Here is a 22,085-nt window from a genome sequence, read left to right on the forward strand (position 1 = left end):
TGTGGCCAGAAGAGCACCTACAGGCCTGGTTCAGGGCAGTGGAGGGCCGCATTCCGCATCAAGCAACACAGACCACCCGAGGGGACGCCACAGGGTAGCGGGTCCAAGTGAGTGCTTGTGCGTCCTGGTTGTAAGGAGTGGGCCGACATTAAGTACCCATCATGGGGGATGAGGAAAATGAAGGGACGTATCGACAGAATGAACAGCTTGCGTCCCTGTATCCCTTCAATGTGGTAGGAGCACCTGCCAGCCTGCGACCCCGGTGGACGGCATGGGTGGAAAGGGAGCACCTGCCAGCCTGCGACCCCGGTGGACGGCATGGGTGGAAAACCTTGAGCTATACTTCGAGGCCGTCGAGATTAAGGACAGGTTGAAACGGCCATCCCTCTTGTATTCAGCCGGTCCGGCAGTCCACAGACTGTTCAAGACATTGCGGCCCAGGGACCAATCGTATAATAATAATAATAATAATTAGGCTTTTATATAGCGCTACAAACCCTCAGGTATCCGAGCGCTGCTTATTATTACCCACGGTGTGTGGTGCTCATTTATCGACCTCGGAAGGATGAAAGGCTGAGTTTGGCCCCGCCGGGATTCGAACCTGCGTTAACAGGCTCTGCACGGGTGTCAAAGCGAGCGCTCTACTCGCTGTGCCACTTGACCCACTATGACTCAGCCATTGATGTACTGAACGAATACTTCTTGCCCATGATCAACCAGGATTATGAATGGTTCAGGATGAGATGCGCAAGACAAGAGGAAGGGGAGAGCCTCGATGCATTTCATGGCAAGCTAAGGGGCATTGCATTATCCTGCGCTCTGAGCAACTTTGAGGATGACGAGATCAGGGCTCAGATAATCTATGGCTGTAGCTTGCCAAACTGCGGAAGCAGGTCCTCAGGGAGCCATGGCTGGGTATCGACCAAATCCTAGAACTATGCCGCGCACATGAGCTGGCGGAGGTGCGTGCCTCGGCTATGGACATCTCCAGGCAGCAGCTCAAATTGGAAGCCCCCATGCAACGGGTGAAGTTGGAGGAGGTGTCAGCCGTGGGCAAATGGCAAGGAGGTAGGCCATCAAGAAAAGGGGAGTGGCCACGGAGAGAACCAGGTGCCACGCTATGCCCTCAGTGTGGATGGGGCCTCCTGCATGCGCATGAGTGCCCAGCCAATGGACACACATGCGGGAGGTGTGGAAAAGAAGAGTATTTTGTAAATAAACAAAACGTTATGTGAAACAATGCAAGGGAAACATCCCAGTCCAACATGGTGGGCAGGTCATGCCCTGGAGGTAGCCAATGGGTTGCGAGCCAGTCCCATATAGGTCCATTCCTCTAGTAACACCTCCTCTTTCTTTACTGCTGACCCACAGCTAAGTCACACCTCTTGTTCTTCCTTAGACTGTATTGGTAGTGTGGTGTGCAGGAAGCAACGTTCGCGGGAAACGTGTTTCTTTTTCATTCATTAGTGATAAGTTTCTTTGAACATAATTTCCTCAAGCAGGTGAGCGGAGCGTTTGTTTGTTTTAGCCCGCGTCCGCCTGCTGAGGTGATTCACTGAGCGCGTCGCCTGAGGGCGTCACGCTTTATTTGTTTCAATTTGCTTTATCTTGTTAGAACGCTTCCAGCATTCCACAGAGACGCGCGACCCTGTTCGGGCCGCCGGCGTTTCTTTTTTCTGTTAGGCGCACGCGGCCGTGTGGAAGACTAGCTTCTGACTGGCCGCGCGTGTGCTTGTTGATATAATGGCGTGTTAGCACACTCAGTAGGAGTCGTGCCTTGCACCGGGGAGCTTGGCGGTTCGAGCCAGCTCTCCGCCGTCATAATTCTATACACGTTTGAATTTATATAATTTTACTTGTTTCATTATATGAGTATTTAGCAAAAAAATGTCATTTGCACACACGCTGCTCGCGTGATTACATGCTCGGTTACAGGCACAGCCTGTTTCATTGCCTTTGCGGTCCTTCCCTGCTGTATTTCACCCTACTAAGGTGGAAGGGTGTGAGCCTGCTCGGCTCTAAGTCTGTCCTACTGCAGCTGAGCCTGCTGATGGTAAAAATTGTGAATTATATATTTTGAAAATATATTGAAATATTTGGTTTCAGTGCTGCCATGGAGAGGAGTACACTTCCCTCCTCAGCAGATGCCATTACTCAGGTGCGCACTGCTAAAAAAAAGTGATAAGTTGGGGGATAGTATGGGGGATCAGTCCTGTCATGCCCAGCCTTCAGTGGCGCAAGCTATTCAGTCCTCTTTGGACACAGCCTTAACTGGGTTAAATAACACCTTGGCTTCTGCGTTTGACAGATTAATCACCTGTATTGCATACTTTCATCCCTCACAAGATGCTGGCTCATCTGTTTCAGTTCAGGCCCCTAGAAAGTTTACAAGCAAAACTAAACATATCCAAGGACAACTCAGTCCTCCCCTTGCCATATCACCTGTGTCTTACCCTAGGAGAAACCTAAAGTGCGGGTGGGAAGAGCCCAGACAACCTATCTCTTCTACCCCGTGGCCTGCCCCTGCACCTTTCCCTGCGGTTGAACCCCCCCTATTGCTGTCACATCCTCAGACAGTTCAAATGATTCTGATTCGCCCCCTAAGAGGCAAAAAAGGAAGGTCACCCCAGTTACCCCTCAGGAGTGTCCACTTCTTGATGTTAGTGGGGTTCCATTCTTTGATCCTGCCCTGATACAACACCCCAGGTCAGCTGAGTGGCAACCTTCTGAAGAGGTTTCCTCTTTCCTTAAGTTCTGGATCAGACGCCCCATGCACAGAGAGGAGCGTAATAAATTAAGGTCGGAATGTCCTAGGCCTATGCTCGCCGACAAGGTGGCTTTAAGGCCGGAAATAGACCAGTCGATGGCAGCCTTTCTTTCCCAGAAGGGAAAGGACCCCAAGAAGGGGGTCGACAAAGCGTGGCGTAGTTGTCAAGATAGACTGTTGGACATCTTAGGTCCAGTCACGCAGATTTTTTAAATGGCAGAAGAGGCGGTGTCCTCTAATACCCCGGTGGATGTTACCGCATTAAGGGGGTGGATCCAATGCACGGTTTGCCTGCTCGGCGACGCTAATGCCTCCATATCCAGGGAAAGGAGAAAATCTTTATTAGTGAGGCTGGATTCAAAACTGGCAGACATGTCAGAAAGGGAAGGGGGCCCTTCGGCTCAAGGTAATTTGTTTGGGGATACTTTCCTCAAGGACCTGTCAGCATACGTCCATACTTTTACAGCGCTGGACAACGCGCAAGCTAATTAAAAAAAGGTATTTGCCCCAAAGGTTTTTAACAAGGCTGGACGAGGTAGGGCCCGCTCCTCTGGCCGGTTTGCCCAGGGTTCCTCCCGTCCCTGCCAGTTTGCGCCTCGAGGCGCTTACAATCCCTCCTCTGCTCGAGGAGCGCACAACCAGTTTTACCCTCAACAAAGCTCCAGTTGGAGAGGACGTGCCGGCAGAGGCGCCGGAATATCAAGAGGGGCATCAGGTACTTTCTCAGGTGTTAAAAGTTTTTTCCCACAAAAGTCTAGGGGGCAGACTAGCCAGGTTTCTTCCACAGTGGGAAGCCCTCACTTCGGATCCTTGGGTGTTACAAACTGTTCAAGGTTATCGGATAGAATTTTACGCCCCTCCTTGCCAGTTGTCTTATCCCCTTCCTTTGGTGTTCGACGAGGTCAAGCAGTCCCTCATAGATGTGGAAGTCAGGGACCTCATTTCCAAGGGTGTGGTAGTCCCGGCCTCTTACAGGGTTTTCGCCCCGTAATCAATCGAAAAGCCCTCAACTCTTTTGTGGTATATCACCACTTCAAGATGGAAGGAATCCATTTGCTCAGGGACACCCTTCTCCCGCCAGACTGGATGGTCAAATTGGACCTCAAGGACGCTTACCTGGTGGTTCCTGTGTTTCCCCCGCATCAAGAGTTTCTTCGGTTTCAGTGGAGGGGTCGAGTGTGGCAGTTTGCATCCCTTCCGTTTGGCCTGTCCTCAGCCCCATGGTGTTTCACCAAGCTCATGAGACCTGTGATGGCTCTGCTCAGATCCAGAGGGGTTCGGATCATAATTTATCTGGACGACATGCTTCTGCTAGCCCAGAATTATCAAACTGTGCTCTCATCTGAATTTCACTGTGACCCTTTTACAGGACTTAGGTTTTGTGATAAATGTCAAAAAAATCCATATTGAAGCCTACGCAATGTATCCAGTTTCTCGGCTTCAATATAGTTTCAAAGCTCCCGGACAGCAGACTTTCCAAAATAAAGAAGGAGATTTGTCTGCTCCTCAGGAGAGGGAGGATCTCCCTCAGGCAGCTAGCCAGGGTTGTGGGAATGCTGTCGGCATCCATTCAGGCTATCTTTCCTGCCCCCTACATTACAGAGCTCTTCAGCGTCTGAAGGCCAAGCACCTGCGCAAGTGTCTCTCTTACTCACAGATGGTGGAATTGTCTCCCGAGGCCCGGTTAGAACTCCTGTGGTGGCTCAGGCACATGGAGGCCTGGAATGGCAGAGCAATATTTGGTACATCTCCGGACGTCATTCTGGAGTCAGATGCAAGCAGAGCGGGCTGGGGAGCCAGATTGGGTCAGGTTTCCACTGGGGGGGAAGTGGTCGGATTCAGAGAAACAGCTACATATCAATTGTCTAGAGTTGTTAGCGGGGTCCTTTGCAGTCCGAAGCCTCCTCAAAGATCAGGGAAATTGTTGTGTTCTCCTCCGCATGGACAACATCTCTGCGGTGCGATACATCAATCATCTGGGGGGCACCAGGTCCAAAGCCGTGGCGGATTTGGCAATAGAGTTTTGGCATTTTTGCCTCAACCGGGACATTCTGTTGAAAGCAGAATTTCTCCCGGGAATCAGCAACGAGGTTGCAGATTGGAACTCCAGGCACCTACAGGACAGGAGCGATTGGATGTTGAACAGGGTTCTCTTTGCCCGCATAGCGTCCCTCTGGGGTCCCTTTGCAATAGACCAGTTTGCCTCCAGACTGAATTGTCAGGTTCCCAGGTTTTACAGTTGGAGGCCAGATCCTTCAGCCCTGGCCACCGACGCCTTCCTCCAGGATTGGTCGGGTCAGTTGGGGTATGCCTTCCCTCCTTTTGCCATGATACCTCGGGTACTGGTTCAGGTTCGCAGACAGGCAGTGTCTCTGGTTCTGGTGACCCCCTTTTGGCCTTCTCAGGTTTGGTTCCCAGCCCTTCTGGAATTGGCAGTAGATGTTCCCCGTCTTCTCCCCCTCGATCCCCAGTTGCTGGTGGATCCGGGGGTCTCCCTCACAAGTTGGTCCTGCAGGGACACCTTGCCCTTATGGCTTGGAAGATTTCAGCTTTTCCTGGTGCTTCAGAGGACTTTCGCAAGACTCTGTCAGTCATCAGGGACTCATGAGCACCCTCTACTAAGTCCGGGTATTCCTCAGCATGGAACCGCTGGGTTAGCTGGTGTGTGGCTAGGCACCTCAATCCCGTTTCTGCCCCTCCAGTAGAGGTGGTTAATTTTCTAGTAGAATTGTTTAAAGAAGGGAAAGCTTACAGGACCATTAATGGGTTTAGGTCAGCTATTTCAGCGAGTCAATTTTTGGTTAAAGGGGAACCGGTGGGTAGACACTTTTTGGTGCGTAGAGCCCTTAAATCTATTCGTATTAAAGTTCCACCAAAACCAAAGTATTTGGTGCTTTGGGATGGTACTATGGTACTTCAGCTCATCCGCTCCTGGCCTCCTAATGACGTTTTGTCCTTGCAGCAGTTATTTTCCAAACTGGCGATGTTGCTATGCCTGGTGTCTATTAAGAGGGTGTCTGATATCAGAGCTCTGGATGTGGACAATAAAATGTTCACCCCTCAAGGGGTTACTTTCTTTATCTCAAGGACTAAATGCTTGACTTCCTCAATATCCTATCCTGCTTTTCCTGAAGATTGTAAACTGTGTGGTTAACTGTTTAAAATGTTTTGAGTTTAAAACTGAAGGTTTTAGGCCTCCAAATACCTCTCAGCTGCTGATTTCCTACAGGAAACCCCATAAACCAGTCTCCCCTTCTTCTTTGGCCAGATGGATTAAGTGGGTTATGCGGGAGGCAGGGGTTGACACGTCCTCTTTTGGTCCCCACTCAGTCCGAGGCGGTATGGCCTCTAAGCAGCCTTTCTGGGGGGTAGTTTGGAAAAGATTTTAAAAGCAGCTGACTGGTCAAGGGAGTCAACTTTTAAGACGTTTTATCATAAACGTATTGCTCATGTGGCTGTGAATGTAATGCAAGGGCTTTGAACTTGCATAATATGAGCCTCCTGTCTTGCCATAGAATATCTAATCCCCCACACTAGCGTGAGAAGGGGGTTTAGATTCTATAAAAGACAAGGAGGCGAGTATTATCCCACCCACCCACCCTTACTGGTGTTTGATTGTTGTTTGAGCTTTCGGTTGAGGGCTTTGACTCAGGAAGAAGCGGGATGTTCAGCTCCAAGTTGCAGAAGGTTTCAGCTGCCGCCGTTTCCAGGGGAATTTGTTCTTCATTCTGCGTGGAGAAAATGGGGGTATGCCTTCCCTCCTTTTGCCATGATACCTCGGGTACTGGTTCAGGTTCGCAGACAGGCGGTGTCTCTGGTTCTGGTGACCCCCTTTTGGCCTTCTCAGGTTTGGTTCCCAGCCCTTCTGGAATTGGCAGTAGATGTTCCCCGTCTTCTCCCCCTCGATCCCCAGTTGCTGGTGGATCCGGGGGTCTCCCTCACAAGTTGGTCCTGCAGGGACACCTTGCCCTTATGGCTTGGAAGATTTCAGCTCTTCCTGGTGCTTCAGAGGACTTTCGCAAGACTCTGTCGGTCATCAGGGACTCATGAGCACCCTCTACTAAGTCTGGGTATTCCTCAGCATGGAACCGCTGGGTTAGCTGGTGTGTGGCTAGGCACCTCAATCCCGTTTCTGCCCCTCCAGTAGAGGTGGTTAATTTTCTAGTAGAATTGTTTAAAGAAGGGAAAGCTTACAGGACCATTAATGGGTTTAGGTCAGCTATTTCAGCGGGTCAATTTTTGGTTAAAGGGGAACCGGTGGGTAGACACTTTTTGGTGCGTAGAGCCCTTAAATCTATTCGTATTAAGGTTCCACCAAAACCAAAGTATTCGGTGCTTTGGGATGGTAATATGGTACTTCAGCTCTTCCGCTCCTGGCCTCCTAATGACGTTTTGTCCTTGCAGCAGTTATTTTCCAAACTGGCGATGTTGCTATGCCTGGTGTCTATTAAGAGGGTGTCTGATATCAGAGCTCTGGATGTGGACAATAAAATGTTCACCCCTCAAGGGGTTACTTTCTTTATCTCAAGGACTAAATGCTTGACTTCCTCAATATCCTATCCTGCTTTTCCTGAAGATTGTAAACTGTGTGGTTAACTGTTTAAAATGTTTTGAGTTTAAAACTGAAGGTTTTAGGCCTCCAAATACCTCTGAGCTGCTGATTTCCTACAGGAAACCCCATAAACCAGTCTCCCTTTCTTCTTTGGCCAGATGGATTAAGTGGGTTATGCGGGAGGCGGGGGTTGACACGTCCTCTTTTGGTCCCCACTCAGTCCGAGGCGGTATGGCCTCTAAGCAGCCTTTCTGGGGGGTAGTTTGGAAAAGATTTTAAAAGCAGCTGACTGGTCAAGGGAGTCAACTTTTAAGACGTTTTATCATAAACGTATTGCTCATGTGGCTGTGAATGTAATGCAAGGGCTTTGAACTTGCATAATATGAGCCTCCTGTCTTGCCATAGAATATCTAATCCCCCGCACTAGCGTGAGAAGGGGGTTTAGATTCTATAAAAGACAAGGAGGCGAGTATTATCCCACCCACCCACCCTTACTGGTGTTTGATTGTTGTTTCAGCTTTCGGTTGAGGGCTTTGACTCAGGAAGAAGCGGGATGTTCAGCTCCAAATTGCAGAAGGTTTCAGCTGCCGCCGTTTCCAGGGGAATTTGTTCTTCATTCTGCGTGGAGAAAATGTTCGGTGGGCGTGAGAAGAGGATCAGCATTAGAAAGAGGAGGTGTTATTAGAGGAATGGACCTATATGGGACTGGCTCGCAGCCCATTGGCTACCTCCAGGGCATGACCTGCCCACCATGTTCGACTGGGATGTTTCCCTTGCATTGTTTCACATAACATTTTGTTTATTTACAAAAAAAATTTGTTTCACAAAGTTTTTATTCTTTGCTGCTGTGGTTCAGAGTAAAGACTGTGAATGCATAATACTCGCCTCCTGGTCTTTTATAGAATCTAAACCCCCTTCTCTCGCTAGTGTGGGGATTAGGTATTGTTTATGCACAATTTGAGCAGTCACCGGGACTGGAACAGTTCTAACTGGATCTTGTTCTCCCATGGGCAGTGTGGTTATATTGTTTGATTTGATGCTTATTTTTGTCTACTTTATTCTTGAGACTCAAATTAGCAACAGCCATCTCTTTGTTGCCTAATGAAACATTTGCCGCCTTTAGAGGCCCTTTCTCTTTTTGGGCCTGCTGATTTGGCTCTGAAAGGTTTAACATTACTTTTGATTCCTCATTTATTTGGTTTAGATCAATCATATTGTCCCCATCTGATAGATTACACATATCTTTTATATCTGTGTTGTGTTTATCCAGATTATCGGAGGGATGATTTTTTTTTTCTGCCTTTCCTTTCATTTTTTTTACAAAGGCCTTTCGCTTTTCTGTTCTGGCTAGGGTTCGTTTTTGTTTTCTAGTAAGGTTTATAGTAGGAACATCTACAGGGCAGATGGCCTCTTCAGTTGTGTTGATGGGTGGTCTCAACTCATTTGTTTGGCCAATCGGGTCAATAAGATCAGTTAGCGCAAAGGGACTATCAGAAGTTAACAACTCCGAAGTAATCTGCGGTACCGAAAAATCTGCGACTTCATCTCTTGATTGAATTGCCTCGTCATTTTGTTTAATGTTGAGATCAGTCCTTCAATCTTTGTCACATTTATAGCCACCAATTGCGGCAATGAGACCTCGTCGCTCGAGACAGGATGGAATTTTTGGGTTAAGTCTACACTCACCACCTCCGCAAATGTTTTTGTTTGGGTGGCGGTAGAGATGGTGTTTGTCCTAGGGCCCTGATACTGTGACAAAATGGAAATTGCATCACAAGTAAAAAGAAGACCCTCAATTCTGCTTAATTTGGCAATCATCTCAGACATTTGGAGATATCTCACTTCCTCGTGTGTCTGTTCATGACCCTTATCAAGCAGATTAAGGATCCTTGTAATTACAGGATAAGCCTCAGGGCTATTCATTCGCAGGATTGGGATCCAAGGTTGGTCCTAAATTTAATTTCTCTGGAGTTTTTGAAGCAGCTTCTGAATGCAGCGTGCCGTCAGATCTGTTTGGACGTTGGTTAGACTCGCTAACAGATTTCTCTGAAATAGGAGAACTGCAATTTTGTGTGTGAGTAGCAGCAATAGGTGCAATTCTTGGTGTAAATATACTACCAATTTCTCTGTTTTCTTTAAATGCAGGGTAGAGGGGGGGCACAGAATATGAGTTATTAGGCTGATTGTTAAACAGAAAAACATTATCTACACCATATTTCCTGTGAGTAACAGGAGTAGAGGGCTCATGCGCTTCAGTTTCAATTGCAGGAGCTAGCATTGAAAAATCTGCAATTTGGGTTTTGAAACTTTCAACACCCATTTTTTTTTTTCTGTCTGGACTTAAATCCAACTGTTTATACTCGGATTCCCATCCTTTTGGAGAAAGTTTATTTGCATCTTTGATGGATAGAGAATGCTTTTTGTGGAAGTGATAGTGGATTATTTAAGGACACCATGGTTTCTCTTAGCTCTTGAGGAGGGGCTATTTCCACAGCCGCTGGTGACTTTATAATTAATTTGCAGACAACATCATTGTTAACTAGGGGAGGGAAGTTCTGTACATCGAAAGGAACCAATGCCTCTTCTTGCTTATATAAGGAGTGTGAGGGTGACAAAATAGCCGAAGACAGAGGAAGGGCTAAAGCATTAAGCTCCTCTTCTGTCAAAGAAGAGACTAAGTTTGCAGATGGAGAGATATTAATTTCATTTTCCATTAAATTGGAGGAGGAAACTTCCACTCCATTGACAAGTGGTGTGGGCACCAAGCATTCATTGACAGGAGATTTCATTATTCCTGTCAGCTTTCTCCCGCTACGCAGACCGTTAACCATTATATCGGGCGGCACTTATAGAATCAGCCTTACACAACTATAACACACAACTATAACTTCTATTATACCACCAGAACCTGCACTGATCTAGGGTGGAGAGTGTAATGCTACTACAGGAACTGGTTCAAACTAACATAATGAATATGAATATGGGCAACTTTAACAATTTACTCTGCTAGCTCCAGCCACTCACCAGCCAACAGTATAATGGTAGGTTATACACTTTTTTAGAACATACACACGTTATCCAATTTGGCCCACTCACCCACTCCTCCCCAGCCGAACAGCCCAACAGTCACTTTGGGGCACTTTGGATCCGCGCGCGCGCGATTTGCGTGCACCATAGAAGATATAGGAGGTGATGCAGAGGGGGGCGGGCTGGGACGCGAGCAAGAGGGCGGGTCAAACCAAGCTACAAAAGAAAAAGAAGAATTACGCTCTGGTAACGTTGGGGCGGAGCGTGCATATGCACTACTGAGAGCCGCGGCTTCACCGCGGCTCTCGAGATAACAATGAATAAGTAGCAGTTGCAATAACTGAGTCCAAAAAAGGTTTACTTGATGTTAATTTCCCAAGTCCAAGTTGCGGCAATGGCCGTTCTTCCTCTCGCGGACGGCGAGTTTAATAGCCTGCAGTAAAGTAGAGAAGCAGATCAGGGCGATCCTCTGTCCACTACAGCCCAACAATCAATTTGAGCACTTCTGATGTGCGTGCACGATGCACGCACACCGTAGAAGATATAGGGTGATGCGGACGGGGGCGGGCTGGGAGGCGGCAAGAGGGCGGGTCAAAGCAAGTTGATGTTAATTTCTCAAGTCCAATTTGCGGCAACGGCCGTTCTTCCTCTCGCTGATGGCGAGTTTAATAGCCTGCAGTAAAGTAGAGAAGCAGGTCAGGGCGACCCTCCGTCCACTACAGCCCAACAGTCACTTTGGAGCACTTCGTATTGCCCCTTTAAGAAGCTGTCATGACTCGTCCCAATAAAAGGGGCTCTGCTGGCATGCGAGGGACACTCCAGCAGAGCGCCAGGAAGTGGCAACTTTGACTCTGTGTCTTACTGTGTCCTGGTCCACCATGTGCTGACGGCCTGTGTGGTAGCCCCGGCCTGGGTGCCCCCATAGCCAAGGCTAATGTTGGCTGGGTGCCCCCAGCACATGTGTCTGAGTCAGGTGATCAGGATTCTGCAGGGTGGCCCCTGCGGTCGGCCGCTGCGTGAGCGCAGCTCCATTTGCTGTACCGGTTGACCCTGGTGTCCTGTGCAACCTGCTCCGGTGCCCCGGCAGCGGGCCAAAACATGCCAAGTCACACCATGAGGAAATGAATGGAAAGAAATTCATCTTATGCAACCTTGAGAGCTAGTGATACACAATGGTGTGTATCACTGGATACCCTGGGTGATGCAACATGCACAATGCAATGCCACCATTACACGTTTCCTTTTTCTACTAACATGACAGGGGCAGCTCTCTTTGTAAGGTGGCCGCTACGACTGTAGTCCCTTGTCTATGTTCATACCTCAGCCAATACTGATATTTAGAGAAAAACGCACGTTGTGTAAGATTGGAAGGAACCAAACAGAGAACATGGGGGAAAGAGCCGGGAAGGCTGATTTAAAGTAGGGGGTCAGTGTGGACTGTCTTTTCGTGCCGAGTTGGATAGACGTGGTGGCAAGTGGAGACAGAAGAACCCACCTGTTGCTACAGGGAATGGTACGGTCCAGAGGATAAATGCTTCTTTCGCGGGCTTTCCTGGTCATGTGATCAGGGTTTCTATTCTCGAAACAACACTAAAGGTACGTGTTCATCGGGTGTGTTTTGTCAATGTCTGCGTTTGCATTGCGGTGTTAATGTCGATTTTATTCTCTTGTTGCCCGCACCATGCGGACTGCATGCATTACCTGTTGTATTTCCACTGTATGTGCTCGCATTTCGTGTCCATTTTAGGCACACCGCGATTTGCCCACGTATTCTGATATTGCCTTTTTAGTCCACTTTTACGTACGTTTCGGTGTGAATGTGCGCTTGCCTTTTTGTTAGACGTGCATGCTCGATTCTGCACGTGTATGTCCCGTCTGCTTTGTCCTCGTGACTTTCCTTGCTGTTCTGTGTGGTTTTTACTCTTGACTGCATCCGTCGTTGTCGTTTGTATGCTCCTTCAATTGAATTATAACGGTGCCCAGTTGTTTTGTACAGCCCGAAACGCCGGATTTGGTTTGCAAAGTCAAATTATTCTAAACTTCATCAAAAATAAGGGTGAAGTGCCTTTTCCCAGTGGCGTCGCCAGGAATCAAATTTAGTAGGGGCACAGAGGGGGGCCAAAGACAAAAGTAGGGGGGACAGACAAAAGTAGGGGGGCCACCCATGAAGGGTATTGTGACCCCAAGCACTCCTGCAGGGAGGCTTTTGTGCACACCAACTATCCACACCCGCTGCACCTCCCCTCCCATTAGAATGCAGGCTCAAAACAATTCCGTGACTAATGGCCCATCAGCAGTTTCAAGGCTACATTCTGATGGGAGGGGCTGCAAGCTGCTCCATCACTACTAGCTTTGAGACAAAAGTAGTATTGCTGTGTGATATGCAGACATTTTCCTCAGTGAGTGACAAAAATAACACCACGAACAGAGAACATTGTGACTGCTCGCTTTAGGTAGGGGAACACAGGATTTCAGAGTGGGGGACCCTACCCCCAGCGACGCCACTGCCGCAGGGGCAAAGCACTTTGGGTGTGGCATCATATGGGCAAAGTCCACACAGACTTCAAGAGTGGGTTTTGGACCCCTAGAGCAAGCTAGCATTAGTCCAATCACCTGAGGGTTTTTACCTATAAAATAAGGGGTCCCCCACCACTTCTTTCTTTGGATCATCCATTAAGATTTTGTTGGACAATGCTGAGAGCAGTCCTCTCAAAAGTCCTCCAGTTGTGGAGGCAGGTGTTTCAAACTTGTAGTATGGCCTTTTTGGACAATTGTTAATGGGCTAATTGGCCAACCCAAATGTCTTGCAGAGCGCATCACCCCCCACACTTTTGTCCTAGGTACAAAACCAGACCAGACAGTGTGATTACAAATGGGTAATGCACTTTGGAAAATAAAGGGGTGCTGGTATATTAACCAAGGATAGGGTGTCCTTTGGAGTTGGTTCCCATTATTTTGATTGGGGAACAGATCTGCTGAGGTTTCTGCCGAGTGCATAGAATCTGCTTTTTCTGGAACTGAGTAAAAGGGATCCAGCTCGAACAGCAATCAGAGGGACATAATGTGATGGACACATACTGTTATAAGTGTTACTTTTGCTTATACTGCTCAATCCTGTGTGAGGCACTCTAGCAGCTGTTGAAGTGTGTGCTGCTCAATTTTGAAGTGCACTGGAACAAATGGAAGTACTAAATGCGTATTGTAATTCCTGCCCAAACTGGCACATTAGTTTTAGTTTCCCCAAACTACATTGATAGCAGGGCCTCTGCACCCATATTGCATTGTGTGACCTCCAGACTGCATTGATAGGCCTCTCTCCCACTAAACGGGTGTCTCAAATCTAGCTCACTCGCACATTCAGCAAACTCTCAAGTGAGACAGAAACCACCAACGAATTACGGTGGTGGGTCACTCTAACCAGGGCCTCTCGCATCACAAGGCGAAAGTCCAAGCTACGCCCATCCAAGCCACCTAACCAGCGGATACCCTTCCTAACCCACACAGCCTGCTCACCACAGCGAACTGCGCTTAGGGAGACGGACAGTAAAGAGAGCCACCGATAACACCCAACTTAATAAACCTTAACTCCCCCCTTCCACACAGACAGAGCCCAAACCACCCGCGGACACCCCCTCACCAACCACTACACCACAAGGCAACCCGACCTAAGCAGGACCATCTAGACGTCACCAAACAACTCTGTCCTACAATGCCGCGCAAACGACCAATTCCGAGGAGAAGACAAAGAGATGAAAGAACAGCAACCTGGAACAACCACAGACTGGATCCCCACAGGCAGGAACACAAACCAAAGGAACTCTGAGAGAAGAGCAAAATTCCTCTACCTAACTCCATACCTTGCAGACAACTGGCCACCACGGCAATCCAACCCAACATTAGAAACGGTAACATCAATCAACCTAACACAAGCAATTAGAAGGATGGCCAAAACAAACAACAAACAGACGACTGACCCAATAAGCCCCTACATCACCAAAGCAAGAGGAACTTCAATCAACAACCACAACTCCCGGAAGACGAACCCGATGAAAACACTAAAAACCCAAGACAAAACCTAGAAGAACTCTTTGCTAACGCCACGAACCCCACAGCCCAACAAGTGGCCGACCAAGAAGGAAACCTCAACACCGAGCGGAAGACGACCTCAACAAAACCCAAACTTCACTGCAATCTAATAAACGCAAGATCCATGTCAAAACACTCAACAGAGATCCTCGACCTACTCGACGACAATGGCATTGACATCCTGTTCATCACAGAAACATGGCTGGACGACTACAAAATCGCACTCCAAAGCTGCCTTCCGACCGACTTGAAATGCCTGCAAATAAACAAAAAAGGAGGCGGCATCGCCATAGCATTCAAAGAACACCTGAAAATAAAAACTGACGAACCACTCAACATCCTCAACTACAAAACCATGGTAATGCACCTAACAGCGAGCCCAAAAACCAACATCCCATTCATCCTGATATACAGACCACCAACATATGATGCAACATTCGTCGATAACTTCATAGAAGCCACCGCCAATTTAGCCATCAACCACGAACACCTAATCATCCTGGGGGACTTCAACATCTGGTTTGAAGACAGCCACATCCACGCCAACTCCCAAAACTCACTAATTGATCAACTCAGCGCCATGAAACTACGACAACTAGTCAAAGGAGCAACACACTCGACAGGACACACCATAGACACAATTTTAGCCAAAGAAAAACTCGCCACAGCACCTCCGATACAAATACTATGGAGCATCTCATCATCCCATTCGTGATTACTCTGCCTACCCAAGCCTACATCCAAAACTCGCAACCACCACCAAAAGAAACTGGAAACACGTCAAAGAAAGCAACCTATTTGAACAACTGGAATTAAAGAAACCCTCAACTACAGAACTGGAGCTAGCTGACCTAGACGGAAAAGCAGAGATACTGCACAAATGGATCGCAGATACTATAGACGAGATCGCCCCCGAAAAACCGTTCACCCCATCAAAAAAAAAGAGCAATGGCAAAATGGTTCACCCCACAATTAAACGACATGAAAACGGAAAGATGGAATTGGAATGGAGGAAAGAATATAACCCAGGGAAAAAAACACTGTACTAGAAACAAATCTGTGCATACAAGAAGGAAATTCAAAAGGCAAAGAAAAGACATTATGATGACAGAATCAATAATGCCACCAACACACAAAAAAGACAAATGTTTAACATCATTGAAGAAATGAGAAACCCACCAGGCTGTGATAACACCCCAACCCCCTCAGAAAAACTATGCAACGACCTGGCAGATCACTTTAAAAAAAAAAAATCAATGACATCCGTCAAACCATACAAAAGCGACCAACCACAACATACAACCCAACTCGGAACCACAACTCCGAAGCTTTCCTGAAATATCAGCAGAGTCATTCGCAATGCTGGTTAAACGAAGCAAGAAAGCGCGATTACCCATGGACCCATGTCCCCCAGACATCTACAAATCAATCCTCGCGCAAGGATCACCAGCAGAAAACTACAGAAACCTTCTTAATCTATCACTTTCAACAGGGACTGTACCGAAGATCTTCAAATCAGCATACATCAAGCCACTCTTAAAAAACACAAGTGGTGACGTAGATAACCTTTCCAACTACAGGCCGAACTCCAACATCCCCTACCCAGCAAAACCTCTAGAAACGTACGTATATAAACTAACCCAAGAACACGTAGAAAAACACCATCTGCTGGACCAAGCCCAAATTGGTTTCAGACCAGCGAGAGGAACGGAAACAGCATTAATATCCATCTGGGACAACCTCAAAACTAAAGCAGACTCGAACACTGCATCAGCCCTTATTCTGCTCGACCTCTCCGCAGCCTTTGACACAGTTAGCCACGGCACTCTGACCAAAAGACTAGAAGACATAGGCATAACAGACACAGCACTACGCTGGACCAAATCATTCCTAGCAGACAGAACAGAGACTGTATGGATAAAAACGTTCAAATCCTCTCCACGAGTCAACGATTGCGGAGTACCACAAGAATCCTCACTATCTCCACTATGTTTCAACATCTATCAGACTCCAGTCATCAGAATCTTCAAAAAATACATTACATGTTACAACTACGCAGATGACACTCAGATCATCTACAAAATCAAAGACACTGATGCCGACCATCCAACCCTAACCGACTGTCTAAAAGAAGTCTTCAACTGGATGGATGCCAACAACCTGAAAATCAACCCAGGAAAGACAGAAATCATGATCGTATCCAAAGACCAAGAGAACGAAACAACCGTCCCATGGCCAACAGAAATGGGGAAACGCACCAACACCATCGAAGGTAGTAAAAAATCTGGGAGTCCTAATGGACAACAACCTAACCCTGGAACCACAAATAAATGCAACAGTGAAGAAATGCTTTTTCATCCTCCGCACGGCAAGAAGAATTCTACCTTTCCTCTCCTTCGCGCACAAAACACTCGCTATCGTCGCCCTAATCATGTCTAAAATCGACTATGCAAACAGCCTCTACCTCGGAATAACAGAATACCTCCTTAAGAAACTGCAATGGATCCAAAATGCAGCAGCAAGACTACTCCTCAAACTATCCAGAAGAGACCACGTCACTCCAGCCCTAAAAACATTACACTGGCTCCCAGTAAAACATCGCATCACCTTCAAAACCCTGTGCATAACGCACAGGGCAATCGGCGGACAAGGAGCAGAATTCCTACAAAAGAAAATAAGTCTACAAACCAACGAGACCCCTCTGATCAAGCAACGAAAACGGCCTGGAACTCAAACCATACCATAAGAAAAAACTTGGCGGCACCTCCTTCTACCACCTAGCCGCAAAAACGTGGAACAACATCCCAAAAGAAATAAACAATGAAGATCACCTAAAATTCAGGAAATCACTAAAAACCTGGCTCTACAACACCACAGATTAAACCAGGAAACTGGAAAAGGATGACTAAACCAAAAGACACGGACATCCCGGACCTGAGAGAGTAACGCCCACGGCACCTGGACGGGTGGCACCAGCTAGACTGGAACACAGGCGATACGCACGGCGAGTCAACTGCCCCAGACAATCCCACCAACACTTTCGTCCGCCCCTTAATTAACTACCGCCAGGTACCATATGGGTGTGGAATTATCGAGATATTGGCAATCGCCCACTACCTGAGAGGTTGTCATTGGCAGGTGCAATGACCACAGGAGGATGAATGGAAGATAAGGGGAGCTATGAAAAAGCATGTCAGAGGCGGGGGCCAGAGGAGTAAGGAACCTGTAGGCCAGTCAGACCCAGTTCAGGACAGAGCCGCAACAGGGGAGACTATGCAAACAGAGCGCATCAATTCAGGATAGAGACGCAAACTAACCAACCCCTACTAACTATTCCCCTTTCTGCATACACCTCTCAAACTCCAAACCAAACACAACCAAAACCTACAGCACAACAAACCGCAAAAACACACATAGCCTTGCACAACAGTACGCGACGACTACCGGCCGCAAACACCCCAGGCCCAGCCAACGGACCCACTGGGCTGAGGCCGCCAACAGCACATCACTGCCCTGGTGCTTCCTCCCACTAACTCAACCTCCCCTCCCGTTTCAGAGCCGCCAGAGCGCCAAGGGACCACTCCGGTGGTGATAGTGCGCGGTACAAATGTCCTTTAACATTAACATTGTGTGAGTGGTTCTCGTTACTATGAGACCTGTTATCAATTGTTTGACATTGGCTGTGAATGTCCAGATTGCAATATTGGTTGTGTATGTAATGGGCACCACTGGCACTGTGTTCTATAGCTAGATTTCTGGCTCTGAACTTAGTCTGGAGCATGCTGCTAGTTTGGTGGGGATAGAGGTATAACCTCAGTGGCGTTTGTATATTCTGTTTCTAAATGAGAAGTGCCAAAGATGCCGCCGGAGGTGGATATGTCCTGCAAGGCCACATGTAAATGGCACAAGGCAAGCATTTCACATGTCCTTTGTTTAAGCTTGCACATGGACAAGGCGTCGTGCATTTAACAGCCGCCTACACTTGCCCATATTCCTGTATCATTTTCCAACAATGTTATCTCGGGTATTGTCAAGCCTCAGCACTTCTCCACCCCTTTTACAAGAAGTTCCAAGAGCCCGCACGCTTGGCAATGCACTGCCTTACAATGTGGAGCAATGCCACTGCTTTGCATTTCCCCCTGTAAGAGTGCATACAACCACCCACATTTCACGCTGTCCGTATTAAACGGGCACCATAGTTATTGGTTGTCCATGCAGTGCCACTATCCAGTACATTAAGTGCGTTGAGAAATCGGGGGGGGGCGGCTGCAATACAGGGGTGTGTCATCAAGGATGAGCATGGCCTGGTGTGTGCTGTGCATGTAGTGGAAAGATCTGAGAGAAAATGCCTTTAAATGGCGACCATTAGTGTCATCATACCCCCCACAAAGCATGCAGTTTTACTCACCCTCCGAAGGGTGGACTGCATAAAACTGCATGTTGTGGCAGACAAAACACTAATGGTGGTAATTTAAATGCATGTTAAATCAGCCGCCATTCCCAAAAGCAAGACTTTTCCTGTGCTGCGGATATCCGTTAAGTGGTGGAATTCTTTTCAATAGACTGCTTGCCACAAGAAGCCTTTAACCGGGCCTTCTGTGGCAAGGAGTCTATTGAATGAAACAAAAGAAATCCAGCACCGCCCAAATAGCACAGTGATGTCCTGGCAAGCGAAGAACATTGCAGGCAGCGATTTTTCCATGCATGCTGTCGGTAAATGAGCTTTTATGCTTGCTTTGTGGGGATTTACAGACCTTTTTGTTTCTTGGAGGTGCAGCAGATTTCTGGGGTTGGATCTTTTTGCTCAGAGGCGTTTTCCAAAACAAAAGTTTACAGACACTAGTGTTCAAACATACTGGTAATTCCAGGGAAGTGTGAGGGGAGGAGGGCCCGGCAGTAGGATGGAAAAAAGTTAATCCAGCATTTGAATAGAGGCTCTAAAAAATAACATGTTCTAGAAGACGTCCCTCTAATCCACAGGCGAGCGCTCAGAGGGGAGCTTGGATGGTGTTCATCAAGCTGTGTTAAAGAATTCAATCTCTGCTTTGGGGGGGGCATACTGTTAGGGGAAATGTATCATTTTGTATGCTTCATCCTTTCCTACTGAGACCCCCCAGCACTTCTTTTGCTGGACTTCTGTACCTTTTTCCTTCTATCCTGAATGAGTGTAGGCTTTTTTAATTCATTCTTATGGGCTCTTGTCTTTTGGAACTCTGTTCTTTGTTTCACCTTTACTATGGATTCTACTTTCCTCCATATCTCTTTGAAGGCATCTCTATTTTACTTTTGCAACACACAGCTCTTTATGTTCAGTGTTGCTGGAAACCCTTTCGGTTCTCATTTCAGATTCTTTCTTTATCCTTACTTTCTACTGTTAAGGAGTTTTTTCTTTTCTTTTTTTTTTTTTATTTTTAACTGCAGACTGTTTGTATTTAGAGCGTTAAGAAGGTGCTTATAGATCAAGATATTAGCGCCCACAGTGTAAGGGGAACCGGAAATGGCAAAACAATGGAATATGACCATGATTAGTAAAAATACAAAGGCAGTCCCACTAGGCCTTGTGAACATTCAGAGCCTTGGTGCTACAACCTGGACATTTATTTCATTCGTTGTGCATTTGTAAGGCACTTGTACAACAAGGAATTGTATCAAAGGGCCAACAGAGCAACGGGGAGGGAACATGGGAGTGAAAGGTAAATATAATAACAATGAGGTAAAAGGACAGCGCCGTCCTACTAGGCCTTCTGAGCATTCAGAACGTGCAAGTGCAGAGAGGGGGGGGGGGTTAAGTGCTGGGAGTTAGAGGGGAAATGAAAGAAAGTCGGTTGCAAGAAACTATTAAGTGCCTGGCAGAGATGAGTGTTCTCCTGCCGATACATTAGTGCAGGCCTGTGAGACGGCACAGGCCAGTGGGTGCCCAAAGGCAAGTGCTGGGAGTGGGTGGAGGCTGAAGGTGATTGGAGGGGGCCGAGGGTGGGAGGTCAGGGCCCAGAAGAACACACAAGGGCCCTGCTCACCAATCTCAAGGTCTGTGGGGTTTATCACGGGAGGGAGACGGGGAAGGAGGAGATGAAAAGGAATGTCTTGAGGAGATCCAGCTCAAGAATGAGAGTAAGGGGAGGCTGTTCCTGAGGAGGGAGCCAGCTGAGGAAAGAGATTGACCACCAGCTCGCTGTTTAGAGAAGCGCTTGACAGAGTTGTTGCTGTAGTAGCGTAAAGATCTGGAGAGGGAGTATTTGGTGAGTGCCAGTTGTAAATGGCGTGGTCCTTGGTCCCAACAGCCTTATGGATGATGCAGAGGAATTTGATCCTTGCAGCAAATGGGAGCCAGTGAGAGAATACAGCTGAATAGATAATGGTCCCTGGGCTTGGGCAGCCAACGGGTGAATGCCCAGAAGCTGTACCCCTCATGTCACGTCCCCTCCACCGCCCCGGCCTCGTCCCGCCCACAACAGCTTGTACTCTAATGCAATAGTTTAGCATGTAGGTGGTGCTCCACTTAATGCCCAAACTAAATGGGGTTGGGACAATCAGTATGCAGATTTGCTCCTGTACTGTTCAGATGATTTGTTGAGTTCTGTGTCTACAGCCTGTGCCAAAAAGGAGCGTTGCTATTTTCTTGCCCGAGGTGCCATCATTTTCACGTGGGTGAATTTTACACCCAACCTTTGGAGGTTGGGAGTAGTTTATGCATTTCCTGAAACCTTTTCAATTGGGGCATTTAGGTGAACACTTAATCTGTTAATTTTAGTTACATGCTTTGACCATTAGTCGCTACAAATTGCAGGCATCTTATTTCACTTTATTCGGATCTAGAGAGGCGAGGACATGAGTGGGAGATGGATCAGTTAACTTTTGTAACAGTTGTACAAGAATGACCACAAAGCTTATGGTACCAGACTAGTAGCCACATAGCAACTGTTGGTCACTGCAATTCTGCAGCTTTAACCCTTTGTGCATTGCACTACAACTCACCCCCATGCTATTCAGACCACCATAACATCTTATTTCAAAAAAAGGTAGCAGGCGCTCCTCTCCAGAAAGAACATGGCATGATAACCTGTTCTGAGATGAGTTTGCAGCACACGCTTTTTGCTCACTGTACCTTTCCCAGATGGGAAATATCCATTTGCATACAAGTCTTTGTCCCGCCCACATGGGCAGTCCAGCACAGAAATGCTATGGCAATTCCTCTCTGAACAAGAGTACCAAAAACAACCCCATACATGTGTTTCAGCCTTGTTGGGCCTAATCAGTGAGGTGAAGCTTTGTCTCTCTGAGCACAGTGCTTAGTATATGTATGTATTCCATGCTGCCGGCGTTATTTTTGCTACCACCTCCTTGTTGACCCCTACCAATCTCTCTGCTCGACACTCGGATTCCCCCTGCCTCCTTTCTGTCATTGAATACAGAGATTCCCTGTATCCTCATTAATGACCTTGTGTGACACCATGGAATGCCATACCCAGATGAATTTCTGCAGTGCACTCTGCTGTGAACAGTTGCTCTCCTCCCCTTGCATCATCTGTTGTATTTCAATATTGTGCTTCGTAGTTTTTTATCTTTTTTAATTTTCCTGAAGCGCACAGCCCAAAACCTCTGGACTTGGGCACAAAAGGTTGACTTGCGTTCTATGCATGGTTTGGAGTTATT

General features: G+C 47.4%; 1 protein-coding gene across 1 annotated transcript in view; it reads left to right on the top strand.

Annotated features, from left to right (window-relative positions):
- The first annotated feature begins 977 nt into the window (after nt 1–977).
- The window catches only part of SELENOH (selenoprotein H), a 42,065-nt gene continuing 20,957 nt past the window's right edge, over nt 978–22,085 (top strand). The window contains exon 1 of the mRNA XM_069630072.1: nt 978–1,068. Within this exon, the coding sequence (XP_069486173.1) occupies nt 978–1,068 (91 nt within the window). The remainder of the gene's footprint in view (nt 1,069–22,085) is intronic.

This window comes from Ambystoma mexicanum, chromosome 12 (assembly GCF_040938575.1).
Source record: "Ambystoma mexicanum isolate Mex_15411 chromosome 12, UKY_AmexF1_1, whole genome shotgun sequence".
Lineage (NCBI taxonomy): Eukaryota > Metazoa > Chordata > Amphibia > Caudata > Ambystomatidae > Ambystoma > Ambystoma mexicanum.